This window comes from Chlamydotis macqueenii, chromosome 3 (genome assembly GCF_036417535.1).
Source record: "Chlamydotis macqueenii isolate bChlMac1 chromosome 3, bChlMac1.mat, whole genome shotgun sequence".
NCBI lineage: Eukaryota > Metazoa > Chordata > Aves > Otidiformes > Otididae > Chlamydotis > Chlamydotis macqueenii.
Window position 1 is genome coordinate 59,049,950 of NC_141558.1, and position 27,986 is coordinate 59,077,935.

At 38.6% G+C, this 27,986-nt stretch overlaps 1 protein-coding gene across 1 annotated transcript; it reads right to left on the bottom strand.

Moving 5' to 3' along the window:
• Positions 1–414: 414 nt before the first annotated feature.
• LOC104475935 (vesicular inhibitory amino acid transporter-like) lies at positions 415–26,853 on the bottom strand. Its single transcript, XM_086744595.1, has 2 exons — positions 26,617–26,853; positions 415–1,566 (listed from the first exon to the last, which is right to left on the bottom strand). Exons 1-2 carry the CDS (start codon positions 26,851–26,853, stop codon positions 415–417), a joined length of 1,389 nt encoding a protein of 462 aa, XP_086600721.1.
• Between the last annotated feature and the right edge of the window lie 1,133 nt (positions 26,854–27,986).

Sequence of the window (27,986 nt, forward strand, 5' to 3'; positions counted from 1 at the left end):
ATAATATCCTGTAAGCTCGCTTTGATAGCTTTGAGACTGAACAGTATCTAACCCGTGAGAAATTCTGGTTAAACTAGTAGAATCACTTGCAGGAACCATTTTAGGATGTGCATGTTGTGTATGAACAAAACCATATAGGATTAGTTTAAAATTATTTTCATGCTAAACCATCTCTAATACCACCTTTCCTCTCAACATTCTAAATAGAGGTAATTTTTGTACTTTTTGACTATAAATTTTCTAATTTGCTTAGAGCCACATTTACAAAAGCCAACTTTTACAGTTAAAGACCTGATCCTGCAAACATTCAAGCATATGATTAATTTTACCTAGTGACAAAATCTCTTATATACTGACTAACAGAGTAAAAGCATTTCTAAGATTTGGGATTTAGCTGGTTTTCAGGAAACCTTTTTACACTCCTTCAAATACTTCAAGCAGCCCTTTTATTGAGCAAACTATACCTGCAAGGCTACAAAGGAAACCCAAAATAAAAACAGAGATATCTGCACATTTCTCTAAGAAGGACAGTTTTTTCCATTTAAGTTTTAAATGGAAGAGAGACGGAAGAAGAAAAGTCATAGCAGCACCTGTTACACTGCCTGTTAAACCCATCAACAGAGCAAAATGTGGTATGAACATGGCCATCAGCAGAGTTAACAGGAGAAATGAGCCTCTTACACCCAGAGCAAATAATGGAGATCCGTAATTGGAATGGTTGCCTCTAGAAATACAAGCATACACAATTTCTGTGGCTGCAAAAAAGGGCAAAGGGTAAGAAAGAAGAGCCTTGGTTAGGAGACACAAATTCACTACGGTTTGAAGAAATGATGGCAGGTTGTCAGTAATAACTTCCTTTGTCTCTTCACCCCAGGTCAAGAATGCAGTCAGTGCAAAGGTTGTTTTCAAGACACAAGCAAAAAAGTGAGTCCAATTCAGCATACATCTAAATTCCCCTGGGTTTTTCATGTTACCTTCAAGTGTGGGAAGAAATATTTGTGAAGTGTAGCTGAAAATGATCACCCCTACAGAGACCAAGAAGTCGTCAAATTCAATGGAGAGCCTGAATTTTGCCCAGGACCACTGATGTATTTGTGTGAGACAGTAAGTCATCACTACAAGGATGATAATGAAATGTACCAAGGAGCAAAGCTGGCTGAGTTTGGAAACAATTTTGAGGGTCCTGATAAATACACAAGGCAGCAGTGTAACACATGCAATTACAGACCAAGTTTTCTCAGTCACTGGTACATATGGAAAACTATGTGACAGCAAGTTCCCACTAACAACCAGATACAAAATACATGTCATGATCAGTTCTATCACTTGGGTCATGTTGACAACTATGCCACCTAGTTTGGGAGATAGCTTTTTGCAGCAGGCATTTGCAATATCTTCATACGTGTCTCTCACTCTTACGAGCTGCCCATCTTCATTTTCTTCATACAGGCAAGAAATTAGGATTTTGCCTGTGTAACAGCATAATGCTGCAGCCAAGACAATAAGAAATAGGCCACTGTATCCACTGTAGAGAAGAGCATACGGCAGTCCTAGAACAAATATTCCCTGAAAAGGAAAAAGAGAAAGAAAAGATAGCACAAAATCCCTGAGGCAAAATGTTTACTAGAAGCCACACTCCCAAATCTGCCCTCCATTGAACATTGCTTTTACCTAACTGCATGGTGGAAGTACCGCTACATTCAGCTAAGCAAATAACAATCATGAGAAATGTGTTTGTTTATGATAAATGAAATTATCAGCAAAAATAACTGCTCCTATTGACACACATGTAATGATAAGCTAGGAAAAAGTGAATGTGACTGAATGATAGAGTCAGGTTCCCAGTTAATATTTAACGCTGATGTGATTAGAAGCACATTTTAGAAGGTTCATAGGCAGTTATTCAGTCAACATGCATACTAATGAAACAGGTTCAATATCAGTAAAATTAAGCAACTGTAGCATCATCTGTACAAGTTTCATTCAAATTAAAAATAGCACTGTAGCTAGATCCAGTAATGACAATTCTCTTCAGTCTAAAAATTGCTAACAGACCTCTGAAAAGAAAATGGCATTAGAGTGACATCAGACTTTGCCTATGTTTCCTCTGCAGCTTCTGTATGCCTCATGCAGCCTTTGTTCTTGTGAAGTCCACTGCTGAAGTGATTCTTCTCACAGTTGAGACTCTAGACTGTGCAAACTTATTTAGGTGTTTAAAAATAAGTGTAAAACATACAAAATACAGTTAACTAGTTCCATGGAAATTTTTACTTCAATATTTCTCACAGCACTGATGATACAATGCAATATGAGCATTTGTCCTCATATTTGCTATTCCAGCCTGACAGAAAGACTTGATTTACATCAAACCTATCTAAACTCTATTTCTGACCAAACCAGAGCAACTCCATCTGCTCTGCAAAACCTATAGATCCCCACAGAAACAGGCATCCTTGCAGAAGAGGCAACCCACTCTTCTTCTCTCAGTTCCTGAGTGGGTAGTGCCACTGACTGCCTTCAGGAGCCAAAGCAGAAAAAGTTAATTTAACGGTCTAAATCTTAATTTTAGACTTTTCCATCCACAGTTGTGGACATGAGGCCAGGTAGGGGACAAGTGCTTCAGGCATGCTTCTGTCTTTGGTGTTTTCTGTCAACTCCCTCAGGTTCTATAACCAGCAGACAGTTTCTGTGAGGGCAGTTTAGGAGCCCAGCTCTGCGGGAGGTCATGACAAAGGCAGACGCTTGTCTCAGCTTTGTAGGGTTTATACCTAGTACCCCACTTCTAAACTTGTACTAAATGGTACAAGTACTCCCAGGCCTGATCCATAAGGGGGGCTCAGAAGAGAGGCAATTTTTCAAACACTAAATAATCATCAATGTTTAAAAAGTATTTTCCCTTTCTTCCAGCCACAAAATAGCAGTCCTTTCTGAGCAGATTGTGGGATGAGCATCAATCACAGAAGAAAAATTAGAAGTCCTCAAATTAGAGGAGTATTTTTTCTCAAGTCTAACATATGAATGAGCAGCATTGCCTCTTTCACCAGGCCTCCCTCTAGATGCAGATATCTTCTTCAGTTGAATTAGATCTGGAAGAATCATATTAAATACATGCCCTAGTACATTTCAATTAAAAAGGTCTATGCCTTTATGTGCTGAAACAGAAGAACCCCAATTACCAATATAATAATAAAGTTAATGACTAGATACCTTTTTTGGTTGTTTTTAATGACTTCATTTACAGCAATGGTTTTGTATAAGTCACAGGTGCCATTTCATTTAGGAGCTGGGACATCCCCACTCCAATGGCTCAGCTTCATTCTAACACAGGTGTCACGACCAAATTATCTTGCAGGGTAATTTGCATTTCTTTTGTACATGAACTTCACAGAAGTGTTCAAAATTCCACCACTTCTGCCATCAAACAATCTACTTTCTTTAAAAAGACTAAATTAATCTGGCTGTATCCAGAGTGCAGGTAACACACATGTAACAGTCGCTTTTGGTATCATGCCATTTTTAATTGTGGCTTTGACTGACTGGCACATTAAGTAGTTGCCTAAAGAACAAAATGTGTTTTCTTTCCTATGAAAACAATCCTTGGAGAACTTTTACATAGCAGATGGAGTTTAAAAAATCACAAATAAACCCAGTCTATGAAAAAATTAGGAAGATAAAAGCCAGAGAATCATCTTCCATATTAACATAAGAAAAATGATATTTTCTCAGTTCCTTGCAGTTTGTAGCAAGCTTATCTCATTTGTTCCATACTCACAGCATTATTATTTTGCCCCTTAACCTGCATTTGGGAGTTCAAACAGTATCTGCTGGCCCAAAGGGCCACCGTATAATTAAACCACAGGTACGTGTAAGCACAGACCTACCCACACAATGGCTTCTCCCCTGCAGAATTTAATCTATTAACGTTTATATGACTAGCCTCAACCTAACCCAAAGCATAAGTCTTTCAGAGATGTTATCACATTATACAGCCATTTACAGTCCTTCCCACAGGTGTCTGCTTCTCCATGCTTAATTGTTAGTTTAATCAGAGCATAACATAATTCTAACCTCTAACATCTCCTTCTCTTGTTTATATCAAATAATTTTACTTGGTACCTAACACAAACAACAGGATGGTGGAGGGGGAAAGTGTTTGTTGGGTTTTTTTCATCTGCTGAATTCAGACCTTGTTAAACAAATCCATTTTTGCACTCTGTATATTCTTTCTTAAAATTATGTCTCAGTGATTGCCTATTTCAAATCACATCAGTGAGTTTACAATTTCTCAATTGAACCTTTCTACAGAAATTGTAAGTTTTCCTTTCAGCTGATGTCTTTGACATCTTTTTACTAGAGTTTATAAACAATAGCTGGTGAGATTTGTGTAAGGAACTTGTGGTTTCTGTGCCCTTCATCTTTCAGTTAATAATAGAAAGCAAACATTGTGGACATAACTGGTTTTGCAGCTTTTTGGATACAGACCATGGTTAGTAGAGAGAAATGGGAGAACTCTGAACATGTCAGTACAGTATGTATGTGGTGAAATGACAGCGCTTGTCCTGCATTATCAGAAATGCCTTTTCTACTAAAAAGAAAGAAGTTTCATGCATCACCACATTATAAAATTTCTACAAAATATCAAAAAATGTTAGTGATGGCCATGAGAGCTCGAAGAATAGGAAGACCCTTTGTCAGGCTTCAAAACTCATTTTGGATTTGGTCTTCTGTTCTTACCTTTCCAAAAGCAATACTTTCTGTTAGGACCATTTCCTGAATGTCACCAAGTTTAAATAGTTTAGTTTCAAAGAAAAAGATATCTTTAATAAGCATTTATTTTGCTGTCAACATAACAGTACAGACATCAAGCCGTGTTCTCCATCTGAAAGCTGCTCAACAACCTTAGAGCATTGCTTAAAGTGACTTATCTGTGGAAAATTCCTCCTCCGTAAAGAAATCATTTGATGGATGTTGCTGAAGGTGGCTTTTGTGCCCCTCTCATGAGGACTGAGTGTACAGAGAACATAGACAAGGTGTGTCAACATTTCAGTGCTTCTTTGCTAGTGGAATAGGGCCACAGGCAATTCCTGCACCAGTTGTCAATGCACATGCAGTCCAGCCTGGCCCCAGAACTTGCTCTTTCTGAGTCTTCTGATCCAGTGTTCTCAGTCCAAATTATGGCACAGACAGCCTTAGTTGTGAGGCACCAATTAAAAATAAGGAGCAAAAGGAATAATTTCTTAAATTGCCTCCTAGCTCTTAGTTTTAGTGTTCTGTCTGGGAACTGTTCCTGTCCGAGTGGTTTTATTTCCAGTTGTTCCAGTGCAAAGTCAAATACATTAGCTCTAAATATAATGTTTTAAGGTGATCTATTTACAAAATATAACAGCACAGGGAAAGAGCACTCACATAGTTGAGTACAGGGGAGATGGAGTTTTTGGAAGCAGTCCTCTATCAGGGCTCAGTTGGAGTAGTTGTGTTATTTGCCATCACTCTATCCACTCTGAGAGGGACCCCAAGCTTGCCCAGTGGGTTGCATCTTCCCTTGTCTTCCAAGAAGTTTGCAAGACATGAGTATTTTCATCCTAGATTGAGGATGAAAGTGGGCTGTTCTTTGTCAACGAGTGAATACATGCGCCTGGGTGGAGGTCCTTGTCAAACAGTCAGAGTAGACTGCAGCAGGGCCTAGAAAAAAGAAAGGACTGAGGGCTGAACTGGTGATCATCCTTTGAAGAAATGGCAAGGAAAAGAGCCGAAAGGGCATGCAAGGAGAGGTCAGTCTCAGCTAGAAGCTATTTATTAGCCTTGTCCGAATACCCCCAAGTGGAAGCAATCAGGTATGACAGCTACCACCAGAAATTACCCGTCCACCTACACTACAAAACAAGCAGATCAAGATATCCAAATCACATCTGTACATGAAAACATTTTTGCATTTGTCGATGGTTGAATATTTCAACTAACCAGCAAGGCTGACTGCTTGTTTAAAACACTAGATATCTGAATTAGTGTGGAATGCAAAAAGTGTGCCTTTTGCTATCATACCACTGCTTGAGACTACCGCACCTCAGGGCAAGCACCTCCCCAAGGAATAAAATGTGTTTAGAAAAAAATGCATAAATGAGCACAATCAAGAACTCTGAGAAAATACGAAAATTCCTTAATGTTCAGTTTTAAGACTTTTTAGTCGCAGGTAAAGCACTTCATTTCATAGGCTGTTTTAACTTGAAATATAACACTTTGAAAAATAAAGCAGATTGAAAGGTAATTAAAAAGTAAAGAAGATCAAATCAAGGTAAGAGATGAGACATGCCAAAAGACAACAAAATAAACTGTAGTAAAAAGCAATGCTAAAAATGAGAGAGAGAAAAAGATTTCACTGCAAGACTTAGTCAGATGGAAAAAAAATAAATTAAGAAATTAGGAAGAATTTAACTGAAAATTATTGTTAGTACAGTTTTCCTATATGCAGAATATATGCTAATATGCCAGACTGCTGAATTAGCTCTGATTGCCTTTCTCGCCATCTGTAGCTACGCCACTGGAACAATTTGTTTAAGCCTAACTATTTTCCCAACCATGTATTTGATTCCCTGAAGGAACATGGATTAGGCATAGAAACTATATGGGAAAGCCTCCTTCGTGGATCTTCTTGGAAGAATAGGGAGATAAATTCAAGAACCCTGCTTTTCAATACACTTTCACCAAATATATAATTATATTGTTTAGCATTTGTTGCCATTTAAAATAAATAATTTTCCAGAACAAATGCAAGGCTGCGTGGCTGTGGTATTTATATTAAGATACAATGTTATTAGTACTAAATTAAAAAATATAGCAAACCTCTTAATCTCATGCCATGATAACAGATCTACTTACTTATTGACCTCTATAGTCTTTTTCCTTTCTCAGCCACTACTGTGATCAATGCTGATTTTGTATATTCTTCCAGGTCACTGTTGACTACATTGAATAATACTGGACCAGATACCAATTATTCTACTAGATAACTTCCTAACCCTACTAGAAACTAATTCCTTTGACAATAGATCCACACTGACAGTTACTTTTTTGAGATCTGTCACTTAGGCAGTTGTTAATCCATTTAAGATGTATTCTACTGTTGCACTAATTTTTCAATCAGAATGTTGTGTATTAATGTGTCAAAATTCCTATTAAAAGTCTAAATATATTATTTATCTTTCACTGCCTATATTACAATGTCATCAAAGAACGATATCAAGTGTGTTTAATAAGGACTGTAAGGACTCTGTCTCCAAAACCATAATGATTGACACTAATTATATTTCTAGCTTTTTATTCTGTATCAATTAAAACCTGTATTAACAATTACATTCGTTTTCTCAGAATTGTTGCCAGGTTTCACTAGTGAGGATTTAACTGGCTTTTAAAATATTGGAATGATATGCACAATCTCCAGAAAATTCCACATCTAATAGCAATTGAATAAGAGTGTTATCAGGTCAGATGCATCTTTTGTTATGTCTCCAAGTGCAAACTTGCTGGGCATTCTGCTTTCAAAATATTAATGAGATACATTTTAACAGCTGTTTTAAATAGTAACTGTAGTTATCTAACAGTTAATTGTTCAAGTCTAAGCTTGGAAAAAATACGCACCTCAATTTATAACTCACACCTATCTATGAGAGGTCATTAGCAGAGCTAAGACAAAGTTCCTTTCAGAGGTGCCTGTTTCTCTTGCTGGGCAAGAGAATATGTACACAACGGAGCGTAGACACCCAGCTTAGAAACTCTGAGAGTTAGCTTTTAAAAGTCTTATGCAAATGATGCCCATCCTGAAAAATTACAAAATGGCCCACTGTTCTCCTGTGCTCTGAGCACATCCTCACTCCTGATTGTCTACAGAGACTATGTATGAACAGTTGCATCTTTTTTCAGAGATAAGAACAATTTTAGAACCTCCCTCTACTGGTAATGTTGGAAATCAGTGTAGCAAAATTCAGTGAGAGATCTCAGAGAAGAGGAAGGTGATCTTACATTAGAAAACCTCCAAGTTGATTTTACCTGCTCTCACATCCACGTACTCGACAGCACTTGGGTGTGTGTCCTAGTGGCTTGGCCAGTATCATTTGCCAGTATCATTTGGAGGACAAGAGATGCTGGCAGTCAACTGCTCACTATGTCTCTGGGGTTCATCTTCATTAGTGATGACAAACAGATTTGGGATTTACTTTCTGTACTCTTTTAGAGTAGATGCAGTTTTGAATCTTTTGCCTCATTATTTTGTCTCATCCCTTATAAATATTAGACAAAATTCCCAAATTTCACAGTACTGTCACTTCTCTTATCTGCATGTTTTATAGATACTGTCCTCTACTTCACTTCCTTAACACTTATATAGGTCAGTTTTTCTACCTCTCCATTTGAATGAGACGACAAATATGGTGCTCTGTAGCAGTTAACATATACCTTCCCTTTTAACTTTGTTCTGCTGTTTCTCCTGGTGCTTTAGACAAATATACACAGTCACATATAGAGACACACATTTCCATTCAAGCTTAATTTATACCACTATTAGTATTTCTGTTTCAATTTTTTACACTAAAACTATCATTATTTTCCTAATTTCTAAAAATTTTTTTCCTACTGTCCTAATCCCTGGGAGATGCATTTTTCCCCACTGTCTTTGGGTTCCTTCATTTTCTTGCCACATTTCATAATTTACAATTTACAATGATCACTCTCACTTTCTCGCTTTTGCTATTTTTTTTTTAAATTGTAATTGATACATTCACTTCACACTTGAAGTAGGAGGGGTTTTAACACATAGGCATACTATTTCTTAATTATGAGATGTGGATTCTGGACATCTCATAAATTCTTGTTAAACAGCTTTCAAATTGCTGTCACAATTTTCTGTCTGTATTTATTCTTCCTAATCCATTATCTCTTATAATTTTCCCCAGATTTGTAAAATTCACTCTTTTGAAGTACCAAGTATATATATTTCTGTCCTCTGTTTTCCCATAATGAATGTAATTAGATCCACTGATCTGCTCATCTTTATTCAATGTAATGAAGCTCAAAATAGAATTACCTTATGCTAGGTTCAATACCTTTTGTGTTAGGTAATTATAATCTATCATTTTAGAAACTTTAATGATGTTTTACTACAGACTGCATACAACCTCCAGCATAGGTCTTTAAAACTGAAGTCACCAAGAACAACACAATTTCTTTCCAGTCAACAGCTCTAACACAGATAATCATCTCTAACATAGAGCACCACCCTCCCTTCTTTTATCTACTCCTTTTTTTTGTAAATGTGTTTATCTAATAATTTTTACATTACAGTCGCATAAATGCATTTGCAGTATCAGTTATATCTTATTTCTTCCCAGCAGTAAGAATTTCTGGTTCCCTAGCTGGCTACCCAGACTCCTGGCACTGCTCTACAGACATCAGGAAAAGAATTCACCTGTTTCCCCACTCGCTTCACGGTTTGTTCACAGCTCAGCTGAGTTTGAATTAAAAAATACTACAAGCTGTCCTGTGGAAAACTTCAAATATTCTCCATGGCCTGTATGACCTTAGCAGCAGATCCATCTCCTTTAATGTCAGTGAAAAATCTTCCTTTAACTTCAGGGATGGTTGAATTAAACCCCAGCAATCTTGTGTTCCCTGGTTTTTCATATTCTTTCTCTCTGCCAATGTCAGCCTAGTTTACCTGCAGGGAGGAAAGTGGCTAAGGTGTTTATGCTGTGATTAATGCCTGCAATCACCTTATATACTGACAGAAACTTTAGAAGTGTTGTTCTGTCAATACTTCAGGTCCCATAAGCAGATGATAAGGCATATAGACTGCTCAGGAGACGCTGTGATAAGACAAGGAAGTAAGGAAGTAGCATGATCTGCGCTGCAAAATATATGTGTCCATTTGATTGACAGAAGCCACTGATTTTGTTCTCCTTTTAGTGGCCAGATTAGTCTTAAGAATCTTCTAAAGATTAGGAAAAGGAACAGAGGAATGAAAATGTCTCAACAAAAAAAGGAATTGCTGCTACTGAGTGTGACAGCTGATCCAATTGGATTTGCTATTGGTTTAAATATTTCTTCTAAAACTGAAATAATATGCTTGATGCTTAATTCTGCTTGGTTTGATGGAAAATGTTAGTTTGCATAAATTCAGAGCTGTCTGCAAGAATTCAGTGCATCTTCCAAGCAAATTCCCTTTTAAGAAAATATATTATTTTCCTTGGTCTGAAAGGAGAAAGCAGGCTTTGGTAAAAGAATGAGAGCTTTTGTTACGTATTATGTAGCATAGAGGAAAAAAAGATGAAAAATGTAAGGAAGTCAAAACTAAAACAAACATTATTTTGAAAGTTAGTAGTGGCAACAGCATGGACTTGCTGGCTGCTTACCTATTTCCACATTATAGCTCATCATGGATTCTCAGGTTTTGACCTGAAGGTAGGTAAGTACTCAAGACATCCAGTACAGAAACACATGAGTGAGTTTCCATGAAAATGTGGTCAAAAGACCTTGAGGGGAGAGAGGGGACTTTGGGAGACTACAAGCAAAGCAAAGCAAATCAGTGGGGAGCCAAATAACTTCATTTCAGTGTGAACTGACATAACAAAAGGAAGAGGTAAAGTGTATAGAAAGTTCAAACTCAGGATGGGAGAAAGCATTTGGCTTGTTAGGAGTTTTTTTTTCCTGAATGCTACCCGTATGGGACAAGCCACAGATCTTGTTACTTTTAACAGGTAAGGCTGAAGAGGAAATAGAAAAACCAAACCCATACTACAAAGAAATTTGCACTGGAACAAACCTTATGCACCTCTGAGAGCTGAAAATTTAGCCAGGTTACGTCTTCTGGAAGCTGGGTTGTATTTTCTGAAAGCTGGCATAGGACTCGTCATGACTGCATGCAGAATAAAAGGTGACTGAATCCTCCCTGGGCTAATATTATCCTGCTCTTTCCTCAGCCCAGACCCAACCACCGATTTTAGGTGGACTCTTACTCAAGCTATAATGACTCCCAGAGCTCGGCGTATAAAGGGGAAATTTGTCTTACAGCACTGCCTGGAGAGAATACAGTTAATAGTCTGGATAAAAGACGTAAATAGTGGTATACTATTCTTTTTGGTCTCTAGGAATCAGTAAACTGATACGGAGTATCAGAGTATATTCTTCTGAGATACATGAGAAAACATACTGCCTTACAATTAGGCTGGGTATAGACAACAAATCTCTACTGCTTTTCCTCTCTTAACCTCAGTTAAACTTCAGTGGCACCTCTAGAGGCTTCTACCTTTAGGATAATAGAAGCAGCAACTGATTTTACTGCTGATATTTCATCATGCACAGATATAGATAAAGTTGAGGTTTCAAATTAATTCCAATAATGGAGGTGTGTCTGCCCTGTAATGACATAAAAGATCACATCATTCTTAAATTTCAATAAAGTAGAATAATTCCCCCAATTTCAAGCTTAGACAAACATTCCCAAATGTGTATAGTTAATAATGAAGAGGAAAAATAAAGATCAGAAAATAAATGTGACTAAGTTTTCTGGCATGCCCTGAATACTCAGCATAAAAGCAAAGTCATTTAAGCTCTCCTTTAAAAAATAAAATTGAATATACTTACGCATTGTGAAACCAGGCATATGGCATATAAAATGCATGCTGAAGATGTCTTTTTAAGGTCTTTAGATGTAAAATACTTGAAGTATTACTACTTGAGGAGGTATTTCTCATTCTGTTTGTACAAGACTGTGACACAGTGTTCTTGACCTCTACTGGCCCATTAACAAAAGTACTGAAGTTATAAAGTAAGTAATATTCCACTTTTGTGGGTTTTTTCCCTTTTTTTTCTTTAAAAAAAAACCAAACAAACATGTTCTTGGTCTGCAGCTGCACTGGAAAGACTTGGAAACAGGATGCTATCTGGGAACAACAGCTGACAAAATCTGGATGAACAAACTGGGGATCCTGATTATTCCTGACCTTTGACAAAATCCTCAGGTTTATTCTTAACTTTTAGATACAAATATTTTCTGTATGGATAGAGATAAAAACACTTCTTTCATTATTAAAACAAAGTTAGATAAGTAATTGCTGTAAAAGTATGCATATTAAAAAAAAAAAAGTTTAATTTCTTTTTCTTAACCTGAACCATTCTGACAGTGCAGGGAAAACTCAACTGTATTGGATTTCTCCTTTGTTTGTCCTTCTGTGTTGAGAGCTGTAGCGATTTCATATTTGAGAAACTTATTTTAAGACTGCATTTAGTTTCTGTTCCTTTCTCCTAAATAACTTTAATTTCTCACATTCAAATTTTGAGGCAAAATCCCAATTTATTCGTGAGGTGAAATTAATGGATTTTCAGTGAAAACTCAGTGACTATTACTAAAGTTACTGAAGTGACTACTTTTTTTTTACTCTCTTTGGTAACCAAGGAAATGATAACTTCTTAGCATCTATGTATTGGATTAATCTCATCCAACTTTTTCTATCTAAAATAGACATGAGTACACACAGTAGCAGAAAGGACATACACGACAAATCTACCTTGCTTTGATGCACACTATTAGGAATGGGATTCCTAGCTTCACCTATCTAAATACAACAAAAAGTAAAGCTGATCTGCTAGCTCTGGCAAGGGTGGATAGAAATAAGGATCACCAGAGGACTGCTCATTCTGATAGAGTAGGGCACTTATTTTAGGATTTGTGACTGTCCATGACAGATGCCTATGTATGTTATCCACAGAGTGAGATGAATTCCTTTATGAAGGCCCTGAGACAGTGAGGTGCCCAGGAAAAGCAAAGGAAGAGCAGGAAGCTGGATAACTTGGGAACCTGACTGCACCAAAGGAGATAGGGATGGGGGGGGGGGGGGGGGGGGGGCGGGGGAGGTGTCATTAGGTAAACTAGTACATAAGGTTTTGAAACATATGAAGTAGCAATAAGGGGTAGGAGAATATGATGGGCAAGAGGCTGTGAGGAAAAATGACTGGATATGAGAAATATCTAACTATAGGCATAAGACAGGAATAAGTAGAAGGCTAGAGGGAAAGTATGAATTATGCAGCTGATTATCCTTTCTGATTAGGAAAGGAAACCTTCAGGGGTGGAATGGCAGCTCCTCACAATTTAGAAGATAGCAAAGACTCTCTGAAATCTCATCCAAGCAGCAGAGGGAAGCCTACAGTTTTGTGCAGATATTTTATTTTTAACTTGAGATGACAACAATACAGGAAGAGCTCAGAGCAGCTAGCTTTCCAGCAAAAGTGAAAAAAGTCAGTAGGCAAGCAAAAGCAACGAGAGCAAGAATGGGGAACTCATTTTAAACTCTGGATCCCAATTAAAGCATAGAAGAAGATTTTTAAGTCCCTTAAGGGAAGATGGCTGGAGAGATGTCATTTGGAGTTGCAGAAATCATGCAGACAATGAGTCAAGAGAATGGCTTTAAAATATAGTGAGATAGAATAGACCTCAGTGCCATCTTCTAAATATGATACACACAGTAAAATAAGTCAATTAATAGTCATTATAAAAGAAAAAAATAAGACAACTTCTTGTAAATAGAAATAACTTTCTTATGAAAGAGAAATCATGTATCTTGCAACATATAATTCTTATACCCATATTTACATTTCTTCATGCTTCAGTAGAACTATTCAAAATTTCTGAAATACTCAGATATAGTTTGAAATAATCAAACGAGAATGGATTTTAAAACTGAAAAAAAATCCCCTGCTTATCATGGAGGAACTAGCCTGAATCAAACATGTTTCTGGAGGGCAAAACTGAGCAATAAAAAAACCTACCATGAATGGAAATATCCAGGTATAGTAAAGACAAAGGCTGAAGCTACCATTGCTATTGATGCTATTGATAACATAAACCAACCAGAAATGTTTGTTCTAGGACATACAAAACATAATCTGCTGGTGCTGTTGTTTGTGTCAATTCAAGAAATGGACTGAGAGAAATTGGAATGGACAGCAGAATATGTGTGTATGAGTTGAAGTGAATGTTTCTTCACTTTGACTCATATGTTTATGTTTTTGAGAAGTAAATTTGATTTTTTTTTGTTAGCTATTTAGTGAACACAGTATTGTACATATGGTAAAACTAGTGCCATTGGCGAAGAATACAGAGAAATATTGCCTTCCAAGAAACATGGTGTGTGTGGGGAGAAGAGGAAGAATAGATGCAAATAGAAGTAAATTTCTTTTATTTAGCATCAGGGGCAAAATGTTTTATACAGCTCACTGTGCTAAAACTAGGTTACAATATATCATCTTCAGTACCACGTGTAACCAGTGTGTAGGGCTTTTTATTTTCTCAAATAGCTCCATTTGCTCATTCAGACAGAGCTTGTGGCATTTCAGTGAATCTCCTGCTGTCAGGAAATACACGTTGAAGTAAACTGTAGATTAACCATCCATTGTGTGGAAGAAGTTTTACTGTTGGAAAGTCTAGTAGAGAAACATTACTGTTTCTGATTCTATCGGTACATTATAATAATTCAGACGCCCTTTACTTTCAGCATTAAATTCTCATACACACCTGCAGATGTTGAGTTTGTCAATCTTTATTCCTTGATGAACCCTAAGGCTCACTCTTTTTTTATGAGGAAAAAAAATAGCTCCCTTCTGAAAATTTGCTAATGGAAGTGAAGGAAGTTTATAAAAATCAGGAAAGGAATGCTATCTGACAAAATATTTTACTTTCTGCTGCCTATCACTATGTTCTTGCTGTCTTGGGAGGTATGTTATCTTGGGAGGAGGTATATGTCTACATACAGTTTATTAAAGCAAATTTGCTGAGGTTACACACTTCCTAAGTTTAAGAATAGGGACAGAAAGAATACTTTTAAGAACAATATTTTCCATCAGTGATAGCTGGTCATTGGCATGTGCTTTAGAGAGGCACAAGTGTACAAACAATCTCAGGCATAGAAGGCTGGTAGATAATTATAATAGGTAATTTGGGCTTTGTTTTGAAAAGGTAACTGTCAATATCACAACAATAAAGTAGGCAGATGTAACAGATATAGAAATTCAAAGTTGCCTAATAATAGTGTTTTTAAATACCATGTGACCTGCCATGAATTACAAAAAGGAGAAATTATACCATCTGTTTTCATTCAGCTTCTTAAAAATGCTCTCATGGATTGATGAGACCAAAAAGCATGGTAGATTAATCTGATTTCAATGTAGCAGGAAAGAACATCAACTATTCCCTTCACCTGAGGGAGCCAGAGATCCTTGTTCTACAACACGTCATGGTGCATTGGGTTCTCCCATGGAATAAAGTGATCATTGCTTTCAAGCAGCTGACAGTTACTTTATCCTGTTTGGTAACATTTACTATTTCAAAGGGTATTATTTTTGTAGTGCTACTATCCATTTATTTTTGAAATCATGTTTTTTAGATGGAATGCCCATTTTAATGAATGGCTGAATATCCTAACGGTACTCCTATCGCATTCATCTGCTGATTTATCCTGTGATTAGACCCTACAATGGGTCTCAATAGCAAGAAGAATCCATTCCATGTAGAAAAAAAAGAGAGGAAATAGAATCAAATGTCAAGCTGATTTATCACAGGCCACACTTAAACAATCATTATTTTGTAAAGAGTTTTTGTAAAATAGAAAACATTTTGAGACTTAGTTTAAAAATTGTTTTCATTATTGGAGCACCTGGAAGTCCTTGATTGGAATCCCATTGTGCAGGGCACTGTGCAAACAAAGTACAAAAAGATGATATCTTCTCCAAAGAATTTAAAGTCTAGGGGTAAGATAACAGGAAGCAAATACAGGCAGACAGAAGAGTCAAAAAACCCATGAGTCAATACCGGAAACTGTGAGTCAAGACAGTAAGTGGTGGTTTCAATGTCACTTATAACTGTAAAAATTTCAGCCAAAGGACATTTCTAAGAGGATCAGACAAGTGCAAATAAATATCTTCATAAAAGTTCATAGGAATGCTTATTTAAATATTTAACAAATTGTCAACGGTAATTGTAACTGGAAGAACAGAGCTCGGAGTCAATAGATGCAGAAAGAGAAATGGTAGATTGTTAAAGAAAAGATGAGTAGTTTACATTTTAATTGGTGACTGAAAAGGTGCTTGCAAGTGCTGCTGGACACATAGGGTATGGAACTGCATCAGCTTTCCAGGTGGGTGTGCATGTGGTGAGCGTGGCAAGTTCAGGGAAGAGTGTGCTACTGTGACCCAGATGGGGAATTATTAGCACTCAAGAAAGGGTTTTAGCCTTGTGGATTGGTAAATCAGACTATGTATTAGTGAGATTTTACAGTAAAAAAAAGCACAAGCTGGACATAGTCTGAGTGTGAGGATTTAGAAAGAGGCCTGACTGAAAGATGGTGCCATAGACAGGCATCGTCAAAGAGATGATGCTGTATTTATGACACCATAGATAGGCCTGCAAGGCAGCAAGGACAAAGACATTCACAGCTGGTGAAAAGAGGTTGATGTGGGCAGACTCTGGATGGAAGACAAGGAGTTTAGTTGCTTCTACTGACTGCTGAACAGACAGACCAGTATTTTATGTGGGCAGCAGAGGGATCTAAATAAGATGTGAACTTAAACTGGCCCAGGAAAACACTCTGCTGTCAACACATGCTCCCACAGGTGGTGAAGGATGTGGCATCTCTCAGCAGCATCTGTAGCAGCCCTGTGAGCCTGAGTCTGCTTGCAGATGGCCACTTCAGGGAGGAAGGTGTAAGGCAAACATTCAGGAGAGACCGCCAGCATTTGTTGTGTGCCTGGTTATGGACAGCAGCATAGAGCAAAGGAAGCTGATTGTGAACCTATGTATTAATTAATGTAATACTTTTCCTTATGAAAAATTATTGCGAGGAAAAATACAGAGTGGTGTGGTGTGTGTGTGCTCACAGTTATCTACATACCAATGCAAAAGCTTTTTTTAGACATTAAGACACCCAGAGCAGGCCATCTACTGGGTGGTTTGAAAGTTTCATAGAATCATAGAATGGTTAGAGTTGGAAGGGACCATCAAAGGTCATCTAGTCCAACCCCCCTGCAAGGAGCAGGGACATCCCCAACTAGATCAGCTTGCTCAGAGCCTCATCCAGCCTGGCCTTGAACGTTTCCAGGGATGGGGCATCCACCACCTCTCTGGGCAATCTGTTCCAGTGTTCTACAACTCGCATCATAAAAAATTTTTTCCTAATAGCCAATCTAAATCTACCTCCCTCTATTTTAAAACCATTACCCCTTGTCCTATCACAACAGGCCCTACTGAACAGCCTCTCCCCATCTTTCTTGTAGGCCCCCTTGAGGTACTGGAAGACCGCTATCAGGTCTCCCCGGAGCCTCCTCTTCTCCAGGCTGAACAGCCCCAACTCTCTCAGCCTGTCCTCATAAGAGAGGTGCTCCAGCCCTTTTTATCATCTTCGTGGCCCTCCTCTGGACCTTCTCCAACTGGTCCATGTCCTTCTTGTGTTGGGGGCTCCAGAACTGGACACAGTACTCCAGGTGGGGTCTCACCAGGGCAGAGTAGAGGGGGAGAATCACCTTCCTCGACCTGCTGGCCATGCTCCTCTTGATGCAGCCCAGGATGCGGTTGGCCTTCTGGGCCACAAGAGTGCATTGCTGGCTCATGTTGAGCTTCTCGTCCACCAGCACTCCCAAGTCCTTCTCCCCAGGGCTGCTCTCAATCCATTCTCCGCCCAGCCTGTATTTGTGCCTGGGATTGCCACGACCCAGGTGCAGGACCTTGCACTTGGCCTGGTTGAACTTCATGAGGTTGGCACGGGCCCACCTCTCCAGCCTGTCAAGGTCCCTCTGGATGGCATCCCTCCCTTCCAGCGTGTCGACGGCACCACACAACTTGGTGTCCTCAGCGAACTTGCTGAGGGTGCAGTCTATCTCACTGTCCACGTCGCCGACAAATATGTTGAACAGGGCCAGGCCCAACACTGACCCCTGAGGGACGCCACTCGTGACCGGTCTCCACATGGACATCGAGCCGTTGATCACCACTCTCTGAGTGTGGCCATCCAGCCAACTCCTTATCCACCGAATGGTCCATCCATCAAACCCATGTCTCTCTAGTTTAGAGAGAAGGATGTCGTGCGGGACAGTGTCAAAAGTTTTGCACAAGTCCAGGTAGATGATATCCATTGCTTGTCCCTTGTCCACTGATGCTGTCACCTCATCATAGATGGCCACCAAATTGGTCAGGCACGATCTGCCCTTAGTGAAGCCATGTTGGCTGTCACCAACCATCTCCTTGCTCTCCATGTGCCTTAGCATGGTTTCCAGGAGAATCTGCTCCATAACCTTGCCAGGCACAGAGGTAAGGCTGACCGGCCTGTAGTTGCCCGGGTCTTCCTTGTTCCCCTTTTTAAAAATAGGGGTTATGTTCCCTCTCTTCCAGTCATCGGGGACCTCACCAGACTGCCATGACTTCTCAAATACAACAGCCAGTGGCTTGGCAACTTCATCCGCCAGTTCCCTCAGGACCTGCAGATGGATCTCATCAGGTCCCATGGACTTGTGCACCTTCAAGTTCCTCAGATGTTCCTGAACCTGCTCTTCGAGTACAATGGGCAGTTCTTCATCCTTGCAGTCCCTACTTGTGCCTTCCACAGCTTGGGTGGTGAGACAAGAGCCCTTATCAGTGAAGACTGAGGCAAAAAAGTAATTGAGTACCTCAGCCTTCTCTATGTCCCGGGTAACCAGAACACTGGTTTCCTTCCAGAGGGGGCCTACATTCTCCTTGGACTTTCTTTTGTCCCCTACATAACTATAGAAGCTTTTCTTGTTGCTTTTTATATCCCTGGCCAGATTCAACTCTGTTAAGGCTTTAGCCTTCCTCACCTGATCCCTGGCCACTTGCACAGCCTTTTTGTAGTCCTCCCAGGCTACCTGTCTCTGCTTCCACCCTCTACAGGGTTTCCTCTTCACTTTCAGTTGGTCCAGGAGCTCCTTGCTCATCCACACGGACCTCCTGGCCTTTTTGCCCAACTTGTTCTTCATCGGGATGCACCTCTGCTGAGCTTGGAGGAGGTGCTCCTTGAATATAGACCAACTTTCCTTAGCCCCTCTTCCCTCCAGGGCCACCTCCCATGGCACTTGGCCCATCAGGTCCCTGAAGAGGCCGAAGTCCGCCTTCCTGAAGTCTAGGGAAGAGAGCTTGCCATGTAGTTTCCTCGCTGCCCCGTGGATCTTGAACTCCACCGTGTCGTGGTCGCTGCAGCCAAGGCTGTCCTTTAGTTTCACATCCCCGACCAGTCCCTCCCTGTTGGTGAGCACAAGGTCGAGCATGGCACTCCTCTATCGCCTGCAGGAGGAAGTTATCATCCATGCATTCCAGGAACCTCCTGGACTGCCTGCGCCCTGCCGTGTTGTCTCTCCAACAGATGTTAGGGTGGTTGAAGTCCCCCATGAGGACCAGGGCTTGTGACTGTGAGGCTGCTCCTATCTGGCTACAGAGCGCCTCATCTGCTCTGTCCTCCTGGCCAGGCAGCCTGTAACAGACCCCCACCGTAATGTCCCCTGTCCATTCCCGTCCTCTAGTCTTGACCCATAAGCTCTCTGTCAGCTCCTCCTCCATCCCCAAGCGGAGCTCCACGCACTCCAGCTGGTTGCTGACATAGAGAGCGACACCCCCTCCTTGTCTCTCCTTCCTGTCCTTTCTAAGAAGCCTGTACCCCTCCATGCTGATGCTCCAGTCATATGAGTCATCCCACCATGTCTCCGTGATGCCAACAAGGTCATAGCCCTGCTCATATGCACTCATCTCCATCTCTTCCTGTTTATTTCCCATGCTGCGTGCATTGGTATGGAGACACTTCAGCTGGGCCCCCAACAAAGCCGGCTTGCTTTGTTTCCTAATGATTAAATTAAAGAAAAAGAGGTCTGGGAGGCAGAGGCACAATGTTCAAGTTTCTGAAGTGTTACTCACACATGCCATTTATTTTATGTATATCATGGGAGAAATGCAAACTGACACACCCTTTCTGCAAATATATGCAAATGTCCATGTAAATCACACCTCTGTCACTCAGCAGGCTGTCTGTTAAGCTCTAGCAACACCATTGATAGTAGTTGGCCTTTGAAGAATGGCAGGGTGTCCTAGTTCTGGCTAGGATAGAGTTAACATTCACCTGAGCTGGGAGGAGAACTGGAGCTGGTGGCCCCTATGGCTGGGTCACCTAGCTGGGATAGGTTACTAATTAGCCAACAGCTGGGGTAAGTTTAGTGAAATTGGCCAAAGGGCTCTTCCATCCCATGTGACATCTGCTCAGTATATAAGTGAGGAGGGTGGTAATGGGAGTCTCTTGCTAAATGGGAGGAAATTGAGTTTTGAGATTTTCTTTGAGCTATTGTATTATATTTGTTTTCTGTCTCTGTTTTGTTTTCTTCTGTTATTTCTCTTAAATTTATTTTTTGTTTCATCTCAACCCACAAGTTTTGCTGCCTTTTGTTTACCAATTCTCCTCCCTGTTCCACTGGAGGGTGGGGGGAGTGAGTGAGAGACTGCGTAGCTTGGTCTTGAGCAGGGTTAAACTATGACACACTTATAAAATAACTGTTCTAAAAGATTTTCCAGATGAAAAGATTTTCAAACTTATATGACAAGTGAACAATCAACAAGAAGTCTTTGCTTACAAGAAACAGGTGGTTGCCAATTTTGCAAGACGTTCCTGACCAGACTGTGACAGAATGGACATCAACCCCAGGACAAGTATAAGAAGCACTATAGTGACGTAGATACTGTTTCTAAGAATAGCATGCAAGATAATATGGTAGCTTTGGAATTTAGATGCTGAAATACATAGATTTCAAAAGTACTAGCCAAGAAGAGTTTCAGCTGAAGTTGTTGGAAATTATAAGTAATTGACATTGCTAAAAATCAAGTGTCAAATAAATACTTTCTTGAAATGTAAGTTTATGATCTGGGGTTTGGAACAGAATTATTCCAATTTCTTTAAGCAGAGCAGCACTTCTGGCTACCATTATCAAAAGGATGCAATATTAGACAGCTATGTCAGTAAAGCTCAAGTAAAGATCAGTAAAAGATAGAAAATCAAGGTATTGGTTAAGAATAAATATCAAGACATTCAGATTTAAGACTGAGCTTGCACGTTAAATTCCATGTTTATGTTGAGTATTATATTTTGGAATGTCTCCCTCTCTTCTCATATGATAATTAGCTTAAAACATGTCAACATCATGAATTATAGAGCATTGTATATCAGGTATAGCCAAACTATTGAGGCTATTAGAGTAATTTATGAAGGAGATAGAGACACCTCTGGTAACTGTCTTGCAACTCACCTATTAGGAAATGCAATTTTGGGCCCATGGTGTGGGCAAGCATCATCTAAGGACTGCTTTAGCTTCTAAAGATTTTTAATATGCAAGAATTGCAATACTTTAATCCAGTGCAACCCATGTACTTGCTTCTGGGATGCTTCAAGAGCTAGTATGATGCTCTCTGAACCAATTGTCTGTATGTTGGGGACTGTCTCCATATCCAGAGAATAATTTGCGGCGTAGTTATGTTATATCACAATTCCTACTTGCTGGGAAATCTGACACAGAGGAGCTATGGAAAGCTGATTTGCTACTCCTAACATTTCCATAATAGTTACAGTAGAATACGCTGATGTAAACCTATTCAATGCTCCCTCCATCTGTTCATTGTCCAGATGATGTTACCAACAACACAGAATGCAAAACCTACAAAATAGCAACTTAAATCCCATGAGAACAATTCAAATATTTCTTCCTGGAACAATTTTGGATGAGCCACCTCTCTATGTTTAGGAGTTCTGGCTTCATAACACTTTTAGTGTTTGCAGCTGACCAAGGGAAAAGTAGACTGATATAGTGCATTCTCTAATGAGATTTATGGGAATGGCAGTTAGTTAACTCAAAATGAGTCCACTGCACAGTGCTCACATGCCAGATCTAAAAAGAGGTTTCTGTGAAGTAGATACAATTTCATTGTTGTGGGACAAGACATTTTTGATAAAAAGCTTTTGTGATAAAAAGGGTTGGGAATAGAGAGACTATATATCCCCTATGCTGCCTTCTCTGTGATATATGAATATGTGCACGAAACTAAAGAAATCTACTGCAGCGTCTGAGCTGAAATAAAAGGTTATATGAAGTAGTGATGTATGTCTGGAACCTTTTTTTCCTTCAAGAGAAAATCCAAAGAGAAAACCAAAGCACAAACATCAATTATAGAGTCTTCTTCCTTAAAATACATCTTTTATCAATTGCATTGCATAATGGTGACATCCTATCACAGGAAAAACAGACCTGAGTTTAAACGGCTCTCACCAGGCTCTAGGCTTTTTTTTGGATCTCCAGTTGTGGCTATATGAATTTGCAGTTGCAAACCTACAAAAAATAAATTTGGCCAGTACTGCAGGTGCATTTCAGCTAAAACATATTTATTGGCATTTTTATGTGCACCACATAAAAATAGTCCTACAGTCCTGGAATTTTACTTTGTGCTGTCATTTTTTGACTAGTTCCATTTGGAAATGTGAATTACTTGCTAGTCCTAGGTTAGACATCAGCATCAGGCATCTTCCTTTAATTCTCAGTACCACCTCTTGATATGAGATGCAGCAGTTTGTTTCCCTCAGACATCTATAATTCAGTTTAGAGCATGACTTTAGCTTCCATGTATAATTCAAGGAAGCTACTGCTCTGGGTACCAGAAAGGATGACCCTTGTTCTGAAGTCTGGAAAGCAAATACTTAAGATCAAGTACCACAGTTAAGACCTAAGTGCTTATTTGGTTAAATGTGAATAAATTATTTAAGGCTGAGAATGAGAAGATTTGTATTTTGGTGCATCTAATGACCTGAGAGTGAAAACATTTAGCTTTCTAAGCACACAAGCATGTACATATTTATATTTAGAAAATGCTTAAGTATGGTGTCAGTAAAGCTTAATGGGAGAGGTGTTTAGACATCTTAAAAAGATGTTTGCCTTTATATCTTTAGGGGCAAATCTGCTAATTCTGTTTCTCAGCATCACAGTGTTTTCCACTTAAGTCTTTGGGAGTTGTTGATATTCAGTAAGCACTCTAAAGATTTAGTCTGTATTAGGGAGATGAAGGCAGGAAACTCAGAGGAAACATCATAGAAAAATAAATATTTACTATGAGATATTCTCAAGTGAATCTTTTAGATTTACATAAATAAGATGAAACAAATTGGAACTCAATATGGAAATGTACCTATAATGGCACACCATGAAGGCAATATAGATATATACTTCAGTTTTTAAAAATGGTGATTGTTGAAGTGTTGTCTTTTCTAAACTAATGTACGATATACAGAACATAAATACAACGAACATATTTACGAGCACCACTGTCATAATTATTAATTTATTACTGACACATTTTAAAATAATTATTAATAATACTAATTGCATTATTGTTTTTTTTTTTCTAGAAGCACTCGCAGTAGACAAGCACCCTACTGTGTTATTCCCATCATGGAACAAGAAAATTGCCTCTGCTGTGGGTATTTCTAGTCTTTGTACAACCTAATCTCTGTGACAGGAGACAAAAGATGGCTACATTAGGTATCAGATGCATTGAATCAAACAGCTCATTCACTATGCTTTGATACATCATGTTTTACCAAATGGCCAGGGAAGAATTGTGTGCTTATATTACACTGTATTTTAAAGATTGCACAAGCATCATAATACTGAAAGCACTTTGGTGCTGCCTGGTAAAGTGGCTGACTTTTTTGTACTGTTAAACTTGTTTGTGCACCTGAGACCTAAGTGGAGATAAACTCACAATGGTGTAAATTACAGTTATGCTGAGATGAACATTATTTCACTTCTTGCCATTATTTCACTTCTTCCCTTTCTCTCCCTTTTTTCCCCATTCTTTGTTGTCCTGTTCCCCTTCAAGACACTATAGAGGGAGTGCCTTTTTCTTTTATTTTGGCTTTCTTTTTCTTGGACAAATATTCTCCATACTGTTTGCAGCAATCCTCCTACATGTAGCTGGCAAATAAATAGACTTTGTTGTGCTTTGGTTCTGCTGTGAAATGCTGTACCATTAGAATTTAGCTACCTTCTTCCTTGTGACTGTTGCTTTGCTGATCTCTCCAGTACTACTGTACAAGTCAGTATAATTTTTTTTTTTACCTTTTCCTTCTATATACAAACAAATGCAACTTGCATGACTCTGCCAGATGATGCTGTTAATTTTCCCTTTTGAATTAACTCAGCTTTACGGTCACTGTCCTTACCTAGATTAACTGGATTTGCCTGTGCAGTGTTGGAATATGAAGCATGTTTCCCTGGAAACTTTAAATATCTGAAGCAATCATTTACACGAACAATGCCATCACCAAAAGTGCACATTATTTCAGCTGAAGTTAAAAGCAAAGAAAAAATCTCTACCTGTTTGTTTGAAATGTTTACATTTAAAACACTGTAAGAAAATCCTTGTATTTAATTTCAGAGACCAAAGATGTAATTGTTCCTATAATAAATCTGGATTGTGACATAATTTCACTTTCAGACCAATTATATTCATCAGAATAACTGCTCAGAACACTTCAGAATTCTACTGAAATGTTTACCTCTAATTGCCATGCAAAACACTTCTGCCCTTTCCTCTGGGTAGGGCAAAAACAACTGTCATTTTAGCATAGATTGTCTGCACCAGTCAAGAACGTTTGGACTGTTTTAATAATTCTGTTCACAACTCTGACTTTCTCTTCAAAGCTATTCATAGAAATGTCTTCAAACTGTTATTTTTTACTGACAGATGCCTGCTCAATATTCGCTCCTCTCTCCTCCTCTACTGCCTTTCCCCTTGTCTTTCTCTGCTTTCTACCTTTGTTCCTAAACCAAATGCCAAGGTATTGGGAAACAGGAAAAATACACACGTGTACATAGGTTCACGTATGTGTTCATAGGTTCACATATAGGAAAAATACACACATGTACATAGGTTCACGCACAGATGTAGTTTCACAATGTGTCATTAGGACACTTCACTTGTACTATTAATGGAACTGCAGCTCCCATGCTCTGCTATCCTCAGCCTGCCTTAGGAGTAAAGCTCAATACAGCTGTAGCCAACTGCTCTTTGAATGTTGATTTTGGAAATATTTGACAAAATGAGGTCCAACAGTAGTATATAACACTCAGCATGCTGAGGGTTTTGACTAAAACCATAGCTACAGATGTGATTGGATAATTTCACTTAAATTTATTCTGTTTTTAAACAGGCAGTTGTAGGTTTGATAGTGTTTTTACACTGTGTTATCAGTCTATTTTTTAACTAATACTAATTAATACTAATTAATACTAATAATTAATAGTGATTGTGTACATAATAACATTCAGAAATTTTTAGGCACTTTGACGTATTTACAGAGGCATTATTACTTTTGTTTTTCAGAAAGGAAAACAATGAGTGAGAGAGATCATGACTTGCCAAAGGGTCATACAGCAAATATTGAGAAGATTGACTTCCAGAATGAAATCTTGGCTTCGGCGAAATCAAAGGCAAAACTCACAGAGACAACAACGGGCTCTCATCCCAGCTGAGGGAGACTGAAGATGAAATGTGTTACTAGAATGCAGCTCGGGTATTTTAGGACTTCACACTTTTTTTCACAGCTGAGCACTTTCTGAGTATGATATGCTACTGTGCCCTAGATGTTATTGCATTGGCTCTCATGTGGTGGTGCTCATGTTTGAAAATACAGCAGGGTTAGAAATCTGTCCTTCTTCTTCTCCTTTGCAGAGCTTAGGACTGAACGGGATACAAAGCAAATATATCACAGACATAATCACAGATTTGTGTGACACTGGAAGGATGATTTTTCTGTAATTAAAGTGCCATAAAAAGTGTTTAAGTAACAGTTACTGGGACTAGATGTGTCTGTGGATACTGCTTTCTTTTTATCATGTCAGACAGAAAGTTAGTGGTAATGACAGAATTATGTAAGGAAATGAATCATGAAAAGTGAGAAACAGAATCTGAAACATTTAATGCTAAATTTAAGGATTCAGAAAGATATTCAAATTCCACACAGAATGCTGGGACCAGATGCTTTCAATCTTTTCAACCTGACTATTTTCTTTAACATTGACAAGTATTATTACACTTCTTATGCTTCATGCTCCAATTTATATCTAGTCTAACTTACATGTCAGTAAATTTATGTCTGACGTCAGTCTGGCTCTTACTATCCTCTTTTTATTAGATGTTTACCTCACATTTCTATCAAACATCTCTGTCACTGAATTCAAATATACTTATTAAAGATAATGTCTGCACTTCTAAAACAGGTCCAATCACCACCTTTTCATTTTCATCTAGTTTAAATATTTTTTAAACTTTAGCTTAGATATCTGTCTTCTTTTCCCTTTGGAACTCTATTTTTTTTTTCAGAGTGCTAATCTTATGCAGAAAGGTTGAAATATGTTAGGAATAAATTCATAGAAACCTTTAAGAACATTGAAAAATGACAATATGGTTAAGTGAAATAAAGCAGGCTAAGTGATGATCAGGTTTTTCAAATTATGATTGTAATGACTGGAAAAGGAAAAGGTTACCTGGATGGCATTTGTTACATTCCATCCTGCTTCCCAGCTGGTGATCAGTTTGACCTGGGCATGTGGCTGGGGATCTGGGGACTTGTATTCTGGATCCTGGTGGCAAACATCAAGCTCAAAGTTGAGGAGTCCATCTGGTTCCTCTCTCTCCTCACTGCGATCTCTGTTCAGTTCATCTCTTCTAGCAAAATTCACATGCTCTTCATCAGTGTCTAGGCAACTGTCCCATCTCACCATTCCCCAAAACAGAGATGGTGTTTCCCTAAAGCAGTTGAAAAGAGATGAAAAAGTCTGCTTCAGGTGAGCCATCCTAAATATTAAAGTAAAATCCTCCCTTACATTTTTTTTTTCAGTAGTTGCACATTGTTAATCCTTTTGTTAGGTTAGCCTTAATAATGTAGCTATGATTAATGAAGTTTGCTGTCCTTAGCTCATTTATTTGTGCCAGTTTCAACTGCAGCTAAAGGAATATCTCTGGGGTCTTCAACATATTGCCTAGAGTAGTCTGCTGTGAGATTTGTAGTCTGCAAGCTGCAATTTACAATTCAAATCATTTTTCCTCTTACCTATTGTATTTACGTAGATCAGTCATTCATGAAGCATCTACAGGTGGCTGCAAGAATCTCTTCCTGGAAATTATGCATGTTTCTAATACAAATAAATAGTTCTGCCAAAAGAAAAAAAAATGCTTCATTAAAAACTAGAGTTGATGGACTGACTGCTAAGTAAATGCATGTAAACAAGTTCACTTTTCCAGATGTGAGAATACTCTGGTGTATTTTAGTGTCTACAGAGGTCAGTAGAACTTTTAAAATGTTCTTAAAAAAGCTCAAAGTTGCAAGGAAAATAAAAGTATCTTGTTGGTAACCATATCTAATTCACAGTTGCTGGCAACAGTTCGAGGAATGACATAGAGCTGTGATAACATGTTTACTATATGGATGTAAATGGTGATACATTATGACTATTCACACTGCAAAATCCTAAAAATAATATTTACAAAAGTATCCTCTTCTTTCCTTGCATGGTCCATGGAATTTGTGGAAGAAAGGTAAAGAGAGAGAGTTGGGTTACACAGTTGTAGGATTATTTATGCCCATTTTCTTTTGTTTTTTTTTTTTTTCCCCATGCCTGCCCTACATTCCTCTTCCCTCTCTGTGTCCTTATTAAGAGTACTGGGTTTTAACAGCTATAGTTCTACGTTGACAACTGAATAACAGGTACAACACTGCTGATCATGCTGAAAAAAAAAAGTATTTGCTTGTAAATGGTCTGAATTTGTTAGCTGAAATTTCAGGAATTCTGAACCAGTATTCTGAACTGAAGACTTTTCTGACAGATATATGTGAATTGCAGTCTCACTAGTAACT

Bases quoted from the DNA above. Each gene is read 5' to 3' on its own strand.
- LOC104475935 (XM_086744595.1), bottom strand. From the start codon at position 26,853: ATGGTGAGATGGGACAGTTGCCTAGACACTGATGAAGAGCATGTGAAT. The intron at 1,567-26,616 runs GTAACCTTTTCC...TTTCCTTTTCAG, and splicing joins ATGTAACAAATGCCATCCAG to GGAATATTTGTTCTAGGACT.